The sequence below is a fragment of the Gracilinanus agilis genome, chromosome 4, assembly GCF_016433145.1.
Source record: "Gracilinanus agilis isolate LMUSP501 chromosome 4, AgileGrace, whole genome shotgun sequence".
NCBI lineage: Eukaryota > Metazoa > Chordata > Mammalia > Didelphimorphia > Didelphidae > Gracilinanus > Gracilinanus agilis.
In genome coordinates, this window is record NC_058133.1 from 82,699,370 (window position 1) to 82,718,640 (window position 19,271).

At 36.8% G+C, this 19,271-nt stretch overlaps 1 protein-coding gene across 1 annotated transcript in view; it reads left to right on the forward strand.

Annotated features, from left to right (window-relative positions):
- The window catches only part of HMCN1 (hemicentin 1), a 526,219-nt gene that overhangs the window by 468,992 nt on the left and 37,956 nt on the right, over positions 1 to 19,271 (forward strand). The window contains exons 88-96 of the mRNA XM_044672125.1: positions 4,490 to 4,660; positions 5,368 to 5,538; positions 8,599 to 8,769; positions 9,199 to 9,369; positions 10,870 to 11,040; positions 11,311 to 11,481; positions 14,023 to 14,172; positions 14,558 to 14,695; positions 16,414 to 16,535. Coding sequence (XP_044528060.1) covers positions 4,490 to 4,660; positions 5,368 to 5,538; positions 8,599 to 8,769; positions 9,199 to 9,369; positions 10,870 to 11,040; positions 11,311 to 11,481; positions 14,023 to 14,172; positions 14,558 to 14,695; positions 16,414 to 16,535 — 1,436 coding nt within the window. The remainder of the gene's footprint in view (positions 1 to 4,489; positions 4,661 to 5,367; positions 5,539 to 8,598; positions 8,770 to 9,198; positions 9,370 to 10,869; positions 11,041 to 11,310; positions 11,482 to 14,022; positions 14,173 to 14,557; positions 14,696 to 16,413; positions 16,536 to 19,271) is intronic.

Sequence of the window (19,271 nt, forward strand, 5' to 3'; positions counted from 1 at the left end):
CTTTAAGATGACCATGCCATCCACTAGTGACTCACCCAAAGACATATGTTGAATTAGTGACATAAAGACTAATTAGTATTAAGGTCACCTACCTTTCAGTTTTATGGTTTTTCTTCTATTCTATCGTTATATAGTAGATTCAATATAATACTACAGTTTTATAAACCCAGACCTCAGCTCCTAATTCATGTCCAAACAGAGCCAAATTAACATTTAGAGATTTCAAAATAAATTCATCTAACAATATAATATCAACTCAATAAATGCCATTTTCTGAAATCAATTCATTTATTTCCCACTTAAGTAAACTGTGTTCTATTCAAATTGATCTTAAGTGACAGGCAAAGAATTAGGTTAACAGACCAAGTTTTCAAAAAAAAAAAATTTCGCCTTCCCAAAAATTATATCATAGAGAGCACACGAAGAAAAACAAAAATAATTTCTGCATTCAAGAAGTTCTCATTCTAATGGAAAAGACAGTGTGTAAGAAAGCAAATATATAGAAGATATTTATAGCAGTGTCAAAAGATAACCTCAAGAGAAAGACACTAGCACAGTGCCTGGTATATAGTAAGCATTTGATAGCAATATACTGACTTTTCTCCCCCCCGGTCTTGTCTTAGCTCCGCTGTACTTCTTTCAGGTTCCTTCCCATTCCTCAACAAGGGACAATTCTGCCCTAAAGACGCCTTTTAATGGCTCCAGTACAAAGCAAGGTCTCCTACTCACAGTAGATTGGGCCAGTCACATAACCTTTAATCCCTAAGACTCCATCTCTCGTCCTTTCTGAGCTTCTTATAGATCAAAAAGTACCCAGGCTCAAGAGATCATACTCTTTCTCTCTGAGATGGGTCAATGGCAAGTCCCCACTTCCACAGGGAGATAAAATCAGAATACCAAACATTGGTTACCAGTTCAATCTATCTACCCTGATCAACTCTCTATGTGCTTAAAATACATGATAGTTGGCCTGACAAAAATTCCTTAATTTGAAGTTTTATCTCATCCTTTATATGTAAAGGGCATAGAGTTATCTCTCTTCCAGTTTAACTCTATTCCCTTTATGTGTAAGGTAATCATGCCTTCTCTTTTACTGAGAATATCAATGCCATTTGTTTCTCCTTCCAAATTGAAAACTTCTCCCTCTCTTCTCATTTTTCAGTCTCTGAGAAATGGCCATGTTCCTTTCTAAAGCTAAGCCCTCTCATCTGTTCTGAAAGCCTGTTGAATTCCTTCATCTAATCTACCTCTTGTATTTTCAGTCTCTCCCTCTCTACCTGTCAGTCCCTTTCCCTTGACCTGAAAACATATTTAGATACCTATCCTAAAAACAAATAAAAATTATTAAATGAAAAAAAACCAATAGAATGTTAAACACTTATTACCCCCCCTTAAGCTCCTAGCCCATATTTCTTCTTCCTTATAATTGACATTTTAGAGAAATATGCAGTTTCTACTTCCTTATCTCCTTTGATCATGCCTGATTCACCCAACATTCTGTTTAAACTGCTTTCTTGAAGATCATTCATGACTTGTTAATTGCCAGATGTGACTCCCTGTTTTACAGATAAGAAAGATGTATTTCAGAGAACTCAAGAGACTTGCCCATGTCCATCTAGCTAGTATGTGTCAGAGGAAAGAATTGAACCAAGAACTCCCATAAGCCAGTGCAGTGCTCTTTCCCCTAAACACACTTTCTACTACTGTGTATGCCTCTGTTACATAAATATTTCCGTCTATTGTTTTGTATTATAGTTGTATAAGTATATGTCTTACTTTTCTTCAAGCTAGCCTGGGAACCCAAAGAATCGACAAGTCAACAAGCATTTATTAATTACTTACTAGGTCCCAGGCACTGTGCTTAGGTAAGGTCTGAGATCAGATGCCTTCTCTGACACCTAGCAATAGGACCACAGGCAAGTCACAATCTCTCTGAGCTTCATGTGAAAAATGAGTATAATAAAAGAACTTACAGGGTTGTTGTGAGGATCAGATGCTATATGCATTCTAAAAACTAAAAGTACTGTGTAAATGTGTTGGTTATAATTATGTTTTTATTGTTATTAATCTTACCTCATTCATCTTTTTTGATGGGATTGAGATAGAAACATTTTGAGGACAAGTTGCTATTCTACTATTATTCTTATATATTTAATATCTTGGGGAAAATTGCTCAGTGACTAAAATGATTGGGTTTTCTAGTAATTAAATTAATATTAGGAGATAAACTTATCTTCTATAGACTATAAGTATCTTCTGGACATATCCTCTGGTATATCTTCTGAAAATATCTTCTGGGCAACCTCAGGAACAGGATAACAGGGATGAAATAGATTTCATCTTTTACCAAACATGGATTTCATTTCTTCTGCTACTTCTTTTTGGTTTACTGTTGTTATTATAGTAGAAAATGATTTTTCTCATCTTGTCTGATGAGGAACAGATATAAATGATCGTAGGACAAATTACTATCCTCTTAATCTTTTACATTTAATGTTCTGTGTATCATTGCACAGTTCAAACCAATCAATAAGCATTTCTTAATAAGTAAATGCTCAGGGGGCAGCTGGGTAGCTCAGTGGATTGAGAGTGAGGCCTAGAGACAGGAGGTCCTAGGTTCAAATCTGGCCTCAGACACTTCCCAGCTGCATGACCCTGAGCAAGTCACTTGACCCCCATTGCCCACCCTTACCACTCTTCTACCTAGGAGCCAATACACAGAAGTTAAGGGTTTAAAAATGTAAAAAAAAATAGTAATAAGTAAATGCTCATGGGTTCAAATCTGGCCTCAGGCACTTCCTAGCTGTGTGACCATGGGCAAGTCGCTTAACCCCCATTGGCTAGCACTTACCCCTCTTCTGCCTTGGAACCAATACAGAAGATTAGGGTTTTAGAAAAATAAGTAAATGCTCAGTATGTACCAGCCACGATGCTAAGCCCTAGATACATAAAAAAAAATGCAAAAACAATCTCTCTTCAGGTATCTCATACTCCAGAGTTGGAGATAACATGCATACAAACTATGTACATATAATACATGTATACAGGTTAAATTAGGGGTCATCATGGAGAGAACATAGTAGCATTATAGGGCCTGGGAAAGGCTTCTTGTAGAAGTTTGTATTTTAACTGAGATGAAAGAACTGCTTTTTATAGTTGAATTACTGTTATTGTTATAAAAATTATTTCTATATTGTAGTAAGTTTTAATAGGATAGGGACTGTCTTACATAATCACAAAATCTTAGAGCCAGAGAGGACTTTAAAGATTAATTATCCAACCCCTCCCCAGAATATAAAGTATATAAAGAATATAAAATATAAATATTCTATTAAAGCCTCAAATCATCATTACTGAGAAGACAATCTAAACCCAAAAAGAGAAGGAACTCACTACTCCTCACAAGGATCCATTTGAGATGAATAAAATTATGCTAATAATTTTTAAAAGCTCTTTACATGTGCTCAAATGGACCCCTCCATAATTTCTACTCTTCAATCCTAGAACTGTCCATTAGAATCATACAAAATAAGTCTCCTTCTTCTTGAGTATAATTGCCATTCAAATACTTGAAAGTAGTAACATACTCCCACAAAATTTCTCTTTTCCAAGCTAAATATCCTCAGTTCTCTTAGAATTGTTTCATATACTATGGGTTCCATAGTTGACCTCCTCTGGTTTGTCAGTTTTCCTCTTAAAATGAGACCCATCTTTCTAGACATCAATGCAGACTACTGAGAGTACAATTTCAGTTGAGGAAAAAGGATAGAAACCAGATTACAAGGGGTCCAGGAGTAAATTTGCAAAGGGCAAAGAGACTAGAAATAATGGGAACTGGTGTTAGCCACTAAATCAAGGTATTTTGTAGTGAAAGTAAGCAAAGAAATATGATGGCACCTTGAGGGAACATTAAGAGAGATGATCAAGGGAAAGATATTCAGGGTAGGAAAACCTACTGTGAAAGCTTTAAAGTTTTGAGGAAACCACTGGAAAGGGGTATAAGAAATGAGATCAAAGTTACCAGGGAGAGCCAATGAGGAATGAGTTTTAGAACAAAGATTAGAGCATTATCCTTGGGAAAGAGAAGAGAAATCAATTAACTGATGGGAAATGTACTTTATAAGGTAGTTTGTTTGGATGGTTGTTTAAAAGTATCTGGTGAATCAAAATGAAATAAATCAATTTTTTGTTTTTCAAATGAAAAGAGAGAAACCACAGGAAAGGATGATAGGATGAGGAGAGAAGCAGAAGTCTCTTCTCTCCAACCTATTTCCATTACTGACACCTACCAATCATTAGTTGGCAATGTCAAATGTCATAAAGCCTTCTTCCAATTCCCTCAGGCAAAAGTGTTTTCCTCCTGTGAACTTCCACTGTATTTAATCTTATTTTTGTATGTCTCTCAGGAGCTTTTATAGTATCTTGCTTAATAAATGTTTTTAATTGAGTCATTGAATTCACACTAAATTTAGGTGAATTTTTTTTTCAGTGCATGGCGGGTTTTCAGAATGGTTTGAATGGAGACCCTGTAGTGTCACCTGTGGTCAAGGTGTTCAGAAAAGGATTCGTCAGTGCAATAACCCCTTTCCAGCCAATGGTGGGAAGCCTTGCCAAGGCCCAGATTCAGAAATGCGCAACTGTCAAAACAAACCTTGCCCAGGTAGATTTTGATAACTGCCGCTAGGTGTATAGGTATCCCTTCCACATCAGAGGAGTCAGGGGCATGGAGCCCCTTTGATCTGAAAATCCATATAAAATGTTTTGGCCTTCCCCTCAAAACAGAGAAGTCTGAATTTTTTCTTTTTCTTTTATAGAGTGTTTACGGTATTAAAAAAATTAAACGTGTTGATATTATACAATACTGTACATAAGTGATGGTGAATCTTTTAAAGACCAACTGCCAAAATTACAACTCTCACACTGCATATGAGCCTCCTGCCTTACCCCAGACAGGGATGGAGAAAGCACTCCCTTTGGGTTGCTGGGCAGAGGGGCAGGTGATATGAGAAATGTCCTCTGACACCCGTGGAGAAGGGGAAGGCAGCAACCTCCTCTGGCACTCATGCCATAAGTTCGCCAAATGGCTATACTTATATTTTATGCATTTCTGGGTTTCTAAATTTTTTCTGTGTTATCTGCTGGCTGTTGAATGCCATCTGTGGCTTCTGAAAAGCTCCCCCCAAATTCCTATTTAATTTGTTATGCTGACTCATGTTATATCAAAACTATGATAAAGAAAGTTGCAATGTGGAAGGGATACCTATATGTTTTTCAGATTCCCACACCTAAGTTATTTATATTTATGGACTTCCTTAGAACTTAAATTGAAACAGATTTGATGGTGAAAATTTTTCATCCTTTATTTAGTGGATGGCAACTGGTCAGAGTGGAGCCCTTGGGAAGAGTGTACAAGGACCTGTGGACAGGGAAACCGAACCAGGACCAGAACTTGTAATAATCCTACAGCTCAGCATAATGGAAAGCCCTGTGAAGGAAATGCTGTGGACATACTCATGTGTAATGCTAAGCCTTGTCCAGGTAATAATATTCATAGTAATATTAAAATGTATATATTCAACATTGGTTGTACTTATTTCACTCATTCAAGATACTTCCAATATGGAAGCTCTCTTCACTGATGATGATCAGCAATTCTGTAACTTGATTCTTAAAAAGGTACTGGAAACCCTCAGAGGTTAAGTGATTTCTCCATGGTCACATAATCAAAAAACTTCAAGTCAAATTAAGTCAATAAGCACTTGTTAAGTACCTACTATATGCCAGCCACTGTGTTAAATTTCTCCTTGACTCCAAAGGTCAGGATGGTTCTCCATTCACTATGCATGATGATTCTCTAGGATGTGAAAATACTGTTCTTATGACCTTATAATGAGGCTATACTGTCATACCTTCCTGTTCATATGTGAACTTTCTTAACTCCATTCTTGAGTTCATTCATTCTATATCTTCAACTCTGTTCCAAGGGAATAAAGGATTGTAAATATTTGAGTTTCAGCATATGTAACAGATGATGCCCCAACTAAAAAGCTTTATTTTCTTTTACAAAGTTGATAAAATAGATTTGGGGGCAGATTTTTGTAGTATCAGAGAATTATAAAGCTGGAAAGTAGCTCATGATGTTCTGGTCTATCATTTTACCAATAAGGAAAGTGAGACCCAAAAGTGACTTTTTCCAAGGTCACACTAAGTTGGAGAAGAGATCAGAATAATGGAACCAACGCCTAGAATATCCAACATTTTTGCTGTCTTCCAACCTTTAGGCTAAGCGTAGGATATCTCTCTGATATTTTAACTAATCAATTCATTTAGCAAACATGTATTAATTGGCCACTGTGCACAAAACAATGGGTGATGAGTACTTTAGGAGATTAAAATGGCATTCTGTTGTCCTCAAGAAACAGTCAAGTAGGAGCGGTAAAACATGAATCCCATAGCTAGGGTAAGAAATAGAATGTGGCAGATGCCAAAAGGGAGATACAAAGTAATCTTTGTTTCTCTGACCATTCACCCCTTTATATATTAAATGGAGGTTCCCATTTAATATATATTATATATATGTACATATATATACATAATGGAAAGAGGTTTATAGATGCAAGGAATAAAGATGGATCCCAATATCTGGGGAGATTTAGGACGTACCCACACTTCTTGCTGAAAAAAAAATGATTTCTATGTGATAAAAAGGACTACTCAACTGCAAAAAAAAGTAAAAATAAACAATGAAGTAATAGACTAAGGTAAAATTTATTAAATGTGTAATTTATTAAATCTCTAAAAATCTCAATCAGAAGCCATCCAAAAATGCAGACAATATATTCTAAGCCATCATTTGGGAAACTGTGATCTGCCTATTAGGCAGTACTGTAATGACCAAAACCTGAGGTGACAATGTTGAATACTGGAAAAACTATGTCATGTGGCATTGTCTAATGGAGAGGAGCTACTGGCTATAAGGATGAAATTTCCCTAGAAATAGATACGGGTAACATATCAAGCTATCTTATCTATGTAGTAACATTTAGTTGATTGTCTATACATTTCATTTGCAGTATTATAGATCCAATTTTTTTCTAATTACATGTAAAAAATTCCAACATTCTTTTTTAAATTTTGAGTTCCAAATTCTCCCCTTTTAGCCCCTACCCCTTCATTGAGAAAGCAAGCAATATGATGTAGTTTATGCTTGTCCAGTCATTCAAAACATATTTCCATAATTAGCCATGTTGTGAAAGAAAGCACACACCAAAAACAAGGAGGTTTGCTTCGAACTGCATTCAGGCTCCATTAGTTATTTCTCTGGAAAAGGCCAGCCTTTTTTTACCCCAAATCCTTGCTGCATTGCTGAGAATAGCTAAGTCATTCACAAGTGATCATCATATGATATCTAGCACACCATTTTCATATTTGCTCAGTCATTTAAGTCTGACTCTCCATGACCCCAATTAGGATTTTCCTGGCAAAGATGCTGGAGTGGTTTGCCATTTCCTCCTCCCGTTCATTTTACAGATGAGGAAACCAAGGCAAACAGGGTCAAATGATTTTCCCAGGGTCATGGGAATTGATTAAACCCTTAGAGAGGCTGATATGTCAGTGCCATACCCTTCTATATGGAAGTTGGGAGTATTGTATGAGTTAATTATTGGAAGTGCCACCTACAAAAGGCATTTGGTTCTCAATTATTTTCTCAAAGTAAACAGAAACTCGGATTTCCAACCCAGTGTATCTATCCACCTAGCAGAATATATAATGTTGTTCCAGGCTTGTAGTCCAATGAGGTAATGTATTAAAGATACCAAAAGGAAAACATTAATATATCTCCTCGGAAACTTTTGGTCAGTTTTCGTTGTTGTTTAGGAAGTGGGTTAGAGTCTAATTCAGGACATTTTAATTCATGAACATTATGTAATGGAGAAAAATATTTTAAAAGAGTTACAGCTAAGGAAATAATCATTTTATTGTGAATGCAAAGGCAAACTCTGTTATGGAGCTGAAATAGAGCTCTAGCTTGAGCTGTGTTAACAGATAGGACCTTCTCAACTTGCAGCTTAAGTTTTCCTCCCTGAAAAATCTACGTTGACCTTAACTTCATTTTAGCAAGGTCACACTCTGACTTGGAGTTCCTGTCACTTTCTCCCGACTGTTCTCCATCACCCTGATAGTAACATTCTGATGGAAAGGACAAATTGCCTAGTAACATTGTAAGCATTCAGACTTTGCCTGCGTGTACCAGCTTGACTGAATTAAGTTTAAAGATTTTCAACTGTTGTTTAAAGGTTACCAAATAGTTACCAAATAATGTTTGACTAAGATGTTTCTGAGTTGAGCCAAATTTTTTGGCATCAAATAAGCTGTAGAATTTCAGAATTTCTTTATCAACAATTTATTTTGTAAAACTGAAAAGAAGGAAAAGAAGACATTACGTTTTTTTCTTAGTCCCAAAGAAAATGAATGATTTTAGCTCTTTAGGGTAGTGATAGACCAGTTTGTATGACTAAGATAAGTATAGAGTTTTTGTTGATTTTTTTAAAACATAGAAAAATGTGATCTAGTACTTTCTTCCTGGTGTGTTCTCAGTTCGAGGTGCGTGGAGCACTTGGCTGCCCTGGGGATCGTGTAGTGAAAGCTGTGGGAAAGGCACTCAGACAAGAATGAGATTATGTAATAATCCCCCTCCATCATTTGATGGAGCCTACTGTGATGGAGCTGAAACACAAATGCAAGTCTGTAATGAAAGGCCCTGCCCAGGTAAGGTACAAAAACAGCTTATGTGTGCCTTTAAAAATAAAACAATGACAACTGTTAATAATATTTGTAAAGGACATCAGTGTTTGAAAAACACTCTATGTACATCATTTCTTCTGGTTCTCACAATAACACTATGAAGTCAGTACTTCTACTCTTATTATCACCATGTTATTTGTGAAGAAACTTGGGCTGTGAATGGTTGAGTTGATCCATAGTTACATAGCTAGTACAGAGTGTCAGAAGCAGGATTTGAACCCAACATTCTTAACTTCAAATCCAACAGAGTAATCACTAGACATCCTCCTCCTCCTCCTAGCTACGTAGTGTGCAAACTGGGATCCCTAAAAACTATCCTTCCCAAGAGTATCATTCAGACTAACGGCAGTGATCATTTTTCCTGGCAGTAAAAGGTCTTTTATGTTTTTCCAGTGGATGGCAAGTGGGCTTCCTGGGCCAGCTGGAGTGCCTGTTCTGTATCCTGTGGAGGAGGCTCCAAGCAGAGAACAAGGGATTGCTCTAACCCAGCCCCTCAATATGGAGGACGCAAATGTGAAGGGAATGATGTCCAAATTGACTTTTGTAATAGTGACCCTTGTCCAAGTAAGTATGGGAGGTAGTGGCTCTCCATCATGTTTATGTTATTCCTTTAAAAATGTAGCCAGTTCTGTTACATGTTTATACAGATTGCTTTTCATCTGGACCAAATTTGCCTTCAATATTTTGGACAGTTACCTAGTGAAGTTGTCTCCTTGATGTCTCCCTTCTTGTTCATCCTACATCCCACTGCCAGATTAATATTCCTTATGTACCTTCCCAATCCTGTTGCATACCCTCTCCCTATCTGGTAGGGAAAAAAATCTCCAATATTTCCCGTTGACTACTAAATAAAATACAAATTCTCTCTTCTGGTATTCATGGCCCCATTACCTATGCCTATTCCAGCTTTATCTCCTATAACTCCCTTTCATTTCTACCTTCCTGTAAACTGGACTTCTAGATGTTTCCCTAAATGACCTACAGTGTTTCCTCTACTTGGAGCATCCTCTCTTCTCCAACCTCAGCTCAGCCTATCTAATTCATAAGAGCAAAGACAGAGAGGTGAAAGAGATCTCGGAGGTCACATACTACAATCTCTCAATTTTACAGATGAGGAAACTGAGGCCCATGATATTAAGTAACTTGCCTAGAATCATAAAAGTGGCAAGTGTCAGATATAAGTTTCAAACCCAGGACCATTTCACTCCAAATCTAACACTCTGTCTTTTGTACCATGCTGCCTCCCTGATTATCTTTCATTTTTTTAAATTCAATTCTATTTTATTTTTAGGTCCAAATTCTTTCCTCCCCACTTACCACCTTCCACCCCAATTGAGAAAGCAAGGAAAACAAAACCTTTTACAAAGATATACAGCCAAGCAAAACAAATTCCTGCATTGGCCATGTCCAAAAACAAAACAAAACACCTAAGCCCCCATTTACACTCTAAGCTCATCTCCTCAGTATTTGAAGGTTGGAGATAGGGATTGTGTTTCATCATGAGTCCTCTGAAATTGTGGTTTGTTGTGTGTTGATCAGAGTTTCTGTGTCTTTCAAAGTTGTTTGTCTTGACAAATATTGTTGTTTATGAATAAAACAGTCTCTTCATTCAAATCATTTCCATTTGTATCAGTTCATACAAGTCTTGCCAGGTTTCTCTGAAACCGTACCAGGCAAAATGGTTATGAGATTTCTGTCAACTTTGTTCACCAGCTCATTAATTGTAATAGAGGAGTAAGATGATAGGATTCATCCGTGGATGAAATTCGGCCATAGAAAACATGATACAATAAGGAGGCAAGAAATTCAAAAGCAGAGGACAGCCTAGAATTAAAATTTGAGTTTTTTAGAAAACAGTTGGTGTCTGATATCCTTACTGTTATTGCATAATCACTGGAAACATTTCAAGAAATTACCTAAGCCAATACCTTTCTATCTCCAGTCAGGACTACAGCTAAACCTAAGGATGAGTGCTTCCACGACCGCTTTATTATAATTCAGTGTTTACTTGCTCTTGGTGGCAGAACTTTCTCTCTTTCATGTCAAGTAACATTATGTTTTCAGCTCATGGTAGCTGGAGCCCATGGAGTGGCTGGGGAACTTGCAGCAAGACATGTAATGGAGGGCAGATGAGGAGATACCGTACTTGTGACAGTCCTCGTCCAGCCAATGGTGGAAGAGCATGTGCTGGGGCAGATTCGCAGATCCAGAGATGCAATATTGACATGTGCCCTGGTGAGCTTTTGATTCATATTCAGCTTATATTTTTCAGATTTATGCAATGATTACCATTAAATCTAGTGGTAACTGAAAGCACAGATGTAGATTTAGCTATAAATTTGCCCAAAAATAATTGGCTGGTTTGGATTAATATGAGCAAATAACATTAGTGATTTGTTTTATCGTAATATATTCTCACAAAAATTATGTATTTAAAGCCTTCTGTAACTGAAAAGTGCCATATAAATTTAAGTAATAGTAATTATTTTGCACACTTGTTTACAGTGGATGGAAATTGGGGAAATTGGCATACTTGGAGCAGGTGTTCTACTTCCTGTGGAGGAGGAGAAAAAACTCGGAAACGTGTATGTAACAATCCAGCTCCATCCAAAAGTGGACGCCCTTGCCCAGGAGATGCTACTCAGGTTTCCAGATGCAATGTACAAACATGTCCAGGTAGTGAAGTTAATAAGCTTCAGAAATTAGTGTTATTCTGACAGTTAAGACTTGTGTGACAGTAGGACAGGTTAAGTTGTACGGCAAGATAATTTATATCTTCCCTCTAACTCAGTTATACCTCATGTGTAGAAGAACATTGTGTTTAAAGTCAGAAATCTGGATTCAAATACAAATTCTAGGCACTTATTAGCCAAATAACTCTGGGCAAATAATTTCATTTCCCATAATTTATTTTCATCTCTAAGACAGGATTAATAATCCTTATACTGCCTTACATGACTTGTAAAGAAATTCCTTTGTAAAGTGAAAAGGGATACATAAATTTGAGTTTTTCTTTTTTAATAATATTTCTTCCTCAATTACATGTAAAAACAAATTTAAACTTCGTTTTTTAAAACTTTGGGTCAGATTCTCCCCCTCTCTATCCACCTCCACCATCCCTGAGGCGGCAAGTAATCTGATATAGATTGTACATGCGCAACAATGTAAAACCTTTTTTCCCTATTAGTCATTTTGTGAAAGAGAACTTTAACAAAAAAAATGAAAAAAGCAAGTGAGTTATAGTATGTTTCAGTCTGCATCAATTCTTTCTCTGGAATTAAATGGCATTTTTCATCATGAGTCCATTGGGGATTGTCTTTGGTCATTGTACTGCTAAGAATACCCAAGTCATTTACAATTATTCATCATACAATATTAGTGTTACTGTCTATAATGTTCCTGTTCTACTCACTTTATTTGGTTTCAGTTCATGTAGATCTTTCCATGTTTTTCTGAAATTATCCTTCTGATCATTTATTATAACACAGTAGTATTCATTACAATCATATTCCACAACTTGTTCAGTCATTTCCCAATCAATAGATATCCCCTCAAAATTTGAGCTTTTCTTGTTGACTGCCTTTTATCCTTCCCAGAACACAGAGGAGTATATAAGGAAGGGGAAAGGAGAGTAAACAAGACAAGTCTAGGTCATCCCATTTTGTGACAACAATCCCTACAAGTATATGCCTTGTTAAGAATACTGCCTTCGATTTGCCACCATATATGTTATAGGTCACTGCTACCATATCTCAGGACCTTTTTTGCAATGAATGATAGATAAATAATTGGCAGGCTGAACCACACTGAATAAACAGATGTTTGTTCATTACAGAGAGGAGTACTTAATGAGGACTAGCAAGCACATGGGTTTTCAAAGAAATGTATAGTTCAGTAACATTCATACAAGTCAATAAAGTAACTTCCATGCATTATTATAATTATTTAAAATAATTGTGGTATCATGGAAAGAACACCGGATTTGGAGAGAGAGTGCCTGGATTCCAAACTTAGCTCTGTTACTTACTAGGTTCCTGATCTCAGAAAAATCCCTTTCACTTCTGGGGAACCCTGCTTCTTCATATACAATTCAGTCCTTTTAATCATATGTAACTCTTCATGACCCCATTTGGAGTTTTCTTAGCAAAGATAGTATAGTGGTTTGCCATTTCCTTCTCCAGCTCATTTTTTACAGATAAGGAAACAGGGGTCACACAACTAGTACATATCAGAGGCAAGATTTGAATTCAAGAAAATGGAGTCTTCCTGACTCCAGATCCAGCACTCTGTCCACTGGACTACCTAGCTGCCAATGTCTTTGGTAATTTTCAAATAAGGAGATTTCCCTAAAATTCCTTTCTGTGTCCCAGAATGATTATTGCCCTGATTATAAGTAACATGTAGTAAAGTTTAGGTTGTGACTATGTTAAGAACCCTCTTTTCCATTTGAGTGATCACATACTCTATCACAATCTTTTTTTTTTTTTTAAGCATAACTTCTGCCTTGGAATCAATTGACTCCAAGGCAGAAGGGCTAGGTAATGAGGGTCAAGTGACTTGCCCCAGTTCACACAGCTAGGAAGCATCTGAGGATAGATTTGAACCCAGGACCTTCCATCTATGGGTCTGGCTATCAAACCACCCAGCTGCCCCCTCTACCTCACTCTTAAATGTTACCTCAAGACCAAGATAAATGTATCTTTTAAACTATAAAAATATTTTTAAAAATTATAAATGAAGAAGAATTCCTAAAGGGATCCTTCAGGTTCTTTGAAATGAAAATTTATATGAAGGTTAACATACTCAGACATTGTTAGACATTGGCATCATTCCTATTTCTCAAATTCTGATATAAGACTGTGTGTGTGTGTGTGTGTGTGTGTGTGTGTGTGTGTGTGTGTGTGTGTTTAAGACTCATGATTTCATCAGTATAGGGAGCTCCCATAAAGGAAATTCCCCATACCCATTCAAATCTGCTACCTGAAGTACTGGATAGCTGCTTCAACCACCAAGAGGTTGTGGTTGCCCAGAGTGTCAGAGCCAATATGTGGCTTGGTTTGAACAACGGACTCCTTGACTCCCAAGACAGTTCTTTATCCACCTCTCTAGAATGCTTATGTCTGTATATAATATCCTTCTCACTTCTTTTCTTCCATACTGGTAATGGAATTGTTTTCTCATCTACGGATGTTTTTCTTCAATTCCTTCCCCCAACAGGTGGGCCACAGCAAGCCAGAGGAAGTGTTATTGGAAATATTAATGATGTTGAATTTGGAATTGCTTTCCTCAATGCCACAGTGATAGATAGCCCTCACTCTGACACTAGAGTAATACAAGCCAAAATTACCAATGTCCCTCGCAGTCTTGGTAAGTTCCTACGCTCTTTCAAAATGAAAATAGATTCTGAAAACGTTTGCAAGTTTGTTCCAGAGCACTCTCTGAACCCTGCTTAATTTCATCAAGTATATCCCTGCCCTACACTTGGATTGGAGAGTTGGTTTTATTTATTTATGTGTTTTCAAGTATACTTCATGCTCTATTAAATTATTTTCCTAAGAAATTCTCCTAAAGTGTCAAAGTTTTCAGCGATTCCCCGGGCTATGCTGAATTTCAGAACAGCTATACGGATTTTTATTATGTATCCCCAAGCCAGCCCAGGTCCCAGGGGTTTTCAGCCTCAAGTTATATCACTGAAAAAACAACCACCTAAGAAACATTTGGCTTATTTACCACCCGTACTTTATTTCCCAAGGTCCAGCACTGAGGAAGATAGTTTCCATCCTGAATCCCATTTATTGGACAACAGCGAAAGAAATAGGAGAAGCTGTCAATGGTTATACCCTCACTAATGCAGTCTTCAAAAGAGAAACACAAGTGGAATTTGCAACTGGTTAGTGACAGCTGAACTCAAATGTCTATTAATATAAGAAATTCCCAAGTGAATAAAAGTTGGGTACCTCAATAAAATGTGTTATGATTACATTCTGACAGTGTAATTTCAAAGTGATTGATTCAATCTCATCACAAGGAATCAAAAAAAGTGTCCTGCTCCCTGGGAAAACTGTACTGAAACTAGACCTTGATGAAACCCATTGTTTCAAACCTACATGATATTTTTTGTCTTTGTATCTCAAGCATGGAACACAGTATCTTGCATACAGTAGACACTTAACAAATATTTTGTAGCCAGCAACTTGTCAGAGAGAATATTAAAGCTCAGATGGGGATGCATCCTGACCCGATATATAGCAATGGGTCTATTTAGGGGCAGCTAAGTTGCTCACTGAATAGAGAGCTAGGTCCTGAGTTTAAATCTGGCCTCAGATAGTGACCCTGGGCAAGTCATTTAACCCCAATTGCCTAACTCTGATATCTCTTTTGCTTTGGAACTGACAATTCATATTGATTCTAAGACAGAAGGTAAGGATTTACAAAATAATAATAATAATAATAATAGATCTTTCAATAATGGATTTATTTCCTATGGATCTGACCAGTAATTATAATGACAATTCAAGTCATTTGTCAAGGGGGTAGAAAGAAATAATATAACAGACACTTAAAATGCCATTTCACCATCATATGTTAGCATACACACATACACAGTTTTAATATTCTAAAGCTCCCGTGGTGTTTAAAGGTGTGGGAGGCATGTCCACTAGATGTAAATGGGGGAGCAGCTTCCTGTTAAAAAGCTTCTTCAAACACAAGGCAGGCATTTGAACAGGAGGCACACCGAGTAGACAAAGCCTTTCTAGTTTGGCAGTAATGACAAGAGTTTACAAATTATTTGTAATGTCAAGGTCTCAAGTTAAGACTTCAGTGGAAATATAAAAAAGAAGTTAAAATAGATTCTCATCATATCAAGGTTTCCTTACCATAACTGTCTTTTATTCTGATTCTCAAAAAAAATTAGTATATAAATAGTGAAATAATGGGATTTTGGTAAGAGGTCAGATAAAATCTGTCCATCCTACTGCCATACAATTGGAGTCAGCCTGATTACTATTATTAATTCTAAAACTGGCTTAATGCCAATGATACTTGGGGTCTTGGGTAAGCTACAACTTTTTTTTCAATTCTTTGGGTGGCAGAGAAAGGTTACCTTTTGACATTCACTAAATGCATTACCCTGGGATAGTCACTTATGACTTTGAGCCTAATATTCCAATAAAGATAATAATACTTGCTACAATTTAAAAAAACCCTTCATATCTTAAGCTTTAAGACATTATATAAATGTGAATTGTTTCTATGGCTTCCAAAATCTCTTCCCAGAGACCTATAATCACAAAAACTTTTATGACCTCTTTTGGGAAGGTAATTCATCACTGTTCATAAGTCTAAATATATAGAATCTTTGGTAATATTATAAAAAAGTGATTTTTCATGAGCATATGTTAAATTTAGGTTTAATAAGCAACATATGCTCTGGCTTAACTAGAAAACTCTGTAATTTCCAAACTAAACTCTAATTTAATTCTCATATCTGATATGTTTAGAAATGGATGAATTGAAATAATATAACTGAACTGGAAGACAGGGCAAATTTGGTAAGTTACATCATGTTCTTCTCATCTGTTTAAATGAATGCATTAAAATTCACAGGAGAAATTTTGCGGATGACTCACATTGCTCGTGGCTTGGATTCAGATGGAACTTTGATGCTAGATATTGTAGTGAGTGGCTATGTCCTGCAGCTTCAGTCACCTGCAGACGTTACTGTGAAGGTAAAATGCTAATAAAAACGACTGATTTTTTTTCAGACCTCTGATTACATTGCTACAGGGAACTCCAGATGAGGAAAGTCCCTCTACCAATGCAGATTTGGATTTATTACTGTGTTTATTAGTATATTCATTCATTTTGCTGTATGCATTGTACTTTTCTTTAAACCCTCACCTTACATCTTAGAATCAATACTGTATATTGGTTCCAAGGCTGAAGAGTGGTAAGGGCTAGGCAATAGGGGTTAAGTGTCTTGCCCAGAGTCACACAGCTAGGAAGTAAGTGTCTGAAGCCAGATTTGGATCTAGGACCTTCTATCTCTAAAACAGGTTCTCAATCTACTGAGCCACTTAGCTGCCCCCTACGTGCATTGCTCATAGCCACTTTGATCAGGACTACTTCAGTCAATCAGACAATAGAAAAAGAAAAGAAATTATTATTTTTAATATAATGTAAAAGAAAAAGAAAGAAATGATTAAATACCTCTTATGTCCCAGATACTATGCTAAGTGCTGGGGACACAGCAAATGGCAAAAAAAAAAAATAATAATAATAATCCCTGTCTTTAAGTAGCTCATAGTCAAATGTGGTAAGAAACATGCAAACACACTAGATATAGAATAAATTAGAAATAGCCTTGCAGGTATTAAGGCACTTAGACTAAGGAGGACTGAGAAGCGCTCTTTGTAAGGTTAGGTGAGACTGGAAGGAAGCCAGGGGGTGGAGATGAAGAGAGAAAAGAGATCATTCCTTATATGGGGATAAACCAGAAAAAAAGACCTGGAGTTGGGAATGAAACTCTTTGGAGTAAAATGACTGGAAATGTAGCTAAGGGCAAGTTTATGAAGGATTTTAACAGATAAAAAGATGGTTTTATTTTTGATCCTGGAGATGAGGAGGAGTCAAGAGAATGACTGGGAGTCTAGGGTGGAGAGACCATGGATAGATCTGTGTTTTAAGAATATAAGTTTGTCCACTAAACTGAGGATGAAGTGGGGAGATACTCCAGACAAGGAGACTAACCAACAAGATGATAATCTAAGTATGAATTGATGAAGACTTGGATGGTGGTGATGGTAGTGATGTCAGACGACAGAAAAGGGAGTATACATGAAATATCTTAAAAGTAGAAATGCCAAGATTTTACAACTGATTGGTTATGGGATGTGAGGAAGATTGAAGAGTCAAAGATAGTGGTACCCTCAACAATAATGAGGAAATTAAACAGAGAAGAGGATGTGGAAGGAAAGCTGATTAGTTTAATGTTGGACATGATAAACTTAAGATTTACATTAAACAAATGGAGGTAATTCACTTCGCAAGCATAGTCTGCTTCTGAATCTCAGAGAATGGAGATATAGCCATACCCACTTTTAATCTAACTATAGGGTTTAACAGTATTATAACACTCGGGGGGTGGGGAGGAAGATATCAAGGAGACATGTGCTCATGTCTCACCTTTTCGAGTCCAGTCAAGCCTGCAGATCAAGATGAAACCATCATGGATGACTATCAGGTCACCAGCCAGGTTCTGGGACTGATTAACAAGAAATAAAGTTTTGCAGATCTTCAACAAGAAGACCAGAGAGAAATTCACATTCAAAATGTTTAGGACTAGTGTAAAGTAGAGTGAACTTGTATTGAATGGCTTCTTAGTGCCACAAATGAGAGTTTTGGTCTAGTTCTGAAAAAGTTGCACGTTATACAAATCCAGAAACTATTCTGCCTCTACAGATCTTTTCAGAATTATTAGAATTCCTTTTGTGTTAGAATCAATACTAACAAATTCATCAGTACTTCTGTGTCCCCCTTGGAAAAGAGACCCCAGCAAATACACCTGCATCAATGAGCCAAAAAAAAATCAAAGAACTCATCTGATACAACCTCCTCTATCTAATCTCCTCAGCTTTAGGACAAAGACTATACAAAATCACTGAGGTTATAGATGATTATCAGAAAGTTTATAAGTTCTTCAGGGAAAAAAAATGCTCTAAAATTTTCCTTTCTGTTATTATATCTTCTTGGTAGGTTGTTATCCTGATACATCAAGAATTATTAAATTAAACCACATATCTTAAGTTTTTGAAGATAGATCATCTAAATTAGCATTGTATACACATAAAGGTTACTCTACAAAATTTAAAGATAGACATTGACATCTTTAAAGATTATTTCCCTCTCATGACTTTTAACCTCAATCCTTTTACTAAGTTTTGATTTAATGCAAGGAAAGAAAGGGACAAGAAATGCAATGGCATTAAAATAGGGCACTATCAATGAGGAAGTGCCCTCAAAAAGCATATGAGGATGCCTGAGGACAGACAGACCCACTACACATGAGTAAAGGGGCCAACAACTCCACTTGACTCCTAGACAGCTGAGGCTTTGGAGGGGCAGTCCTGAAGGTGACATTTAGAAGGACACTGGTGACTGCTGATGAAATTAGACTGATTGTATTTGAACAGGGAGTTTGTGGACTTTAAGACTTTTTAATTTGTATTGCTATGTGTTTTACCTAGAGGGGAAACTGAGGCAAGTAAGAATAACACATCTTTGAAAAGGGGGTACTGCATGAGATAGAATTGAGGGCGCTATTCTCAGAATGAGCATTTAGTTTATGAAAGTTAGTTTGTTATCTTTTTGTTGGTTGAGGACTCTGGGACAGGCTTGGGAGGGAGACTGATGAAGGACAAAAGGAGCAATAAACAGCTCGGTTGCTTCCCTTGCCTCACCTGAGT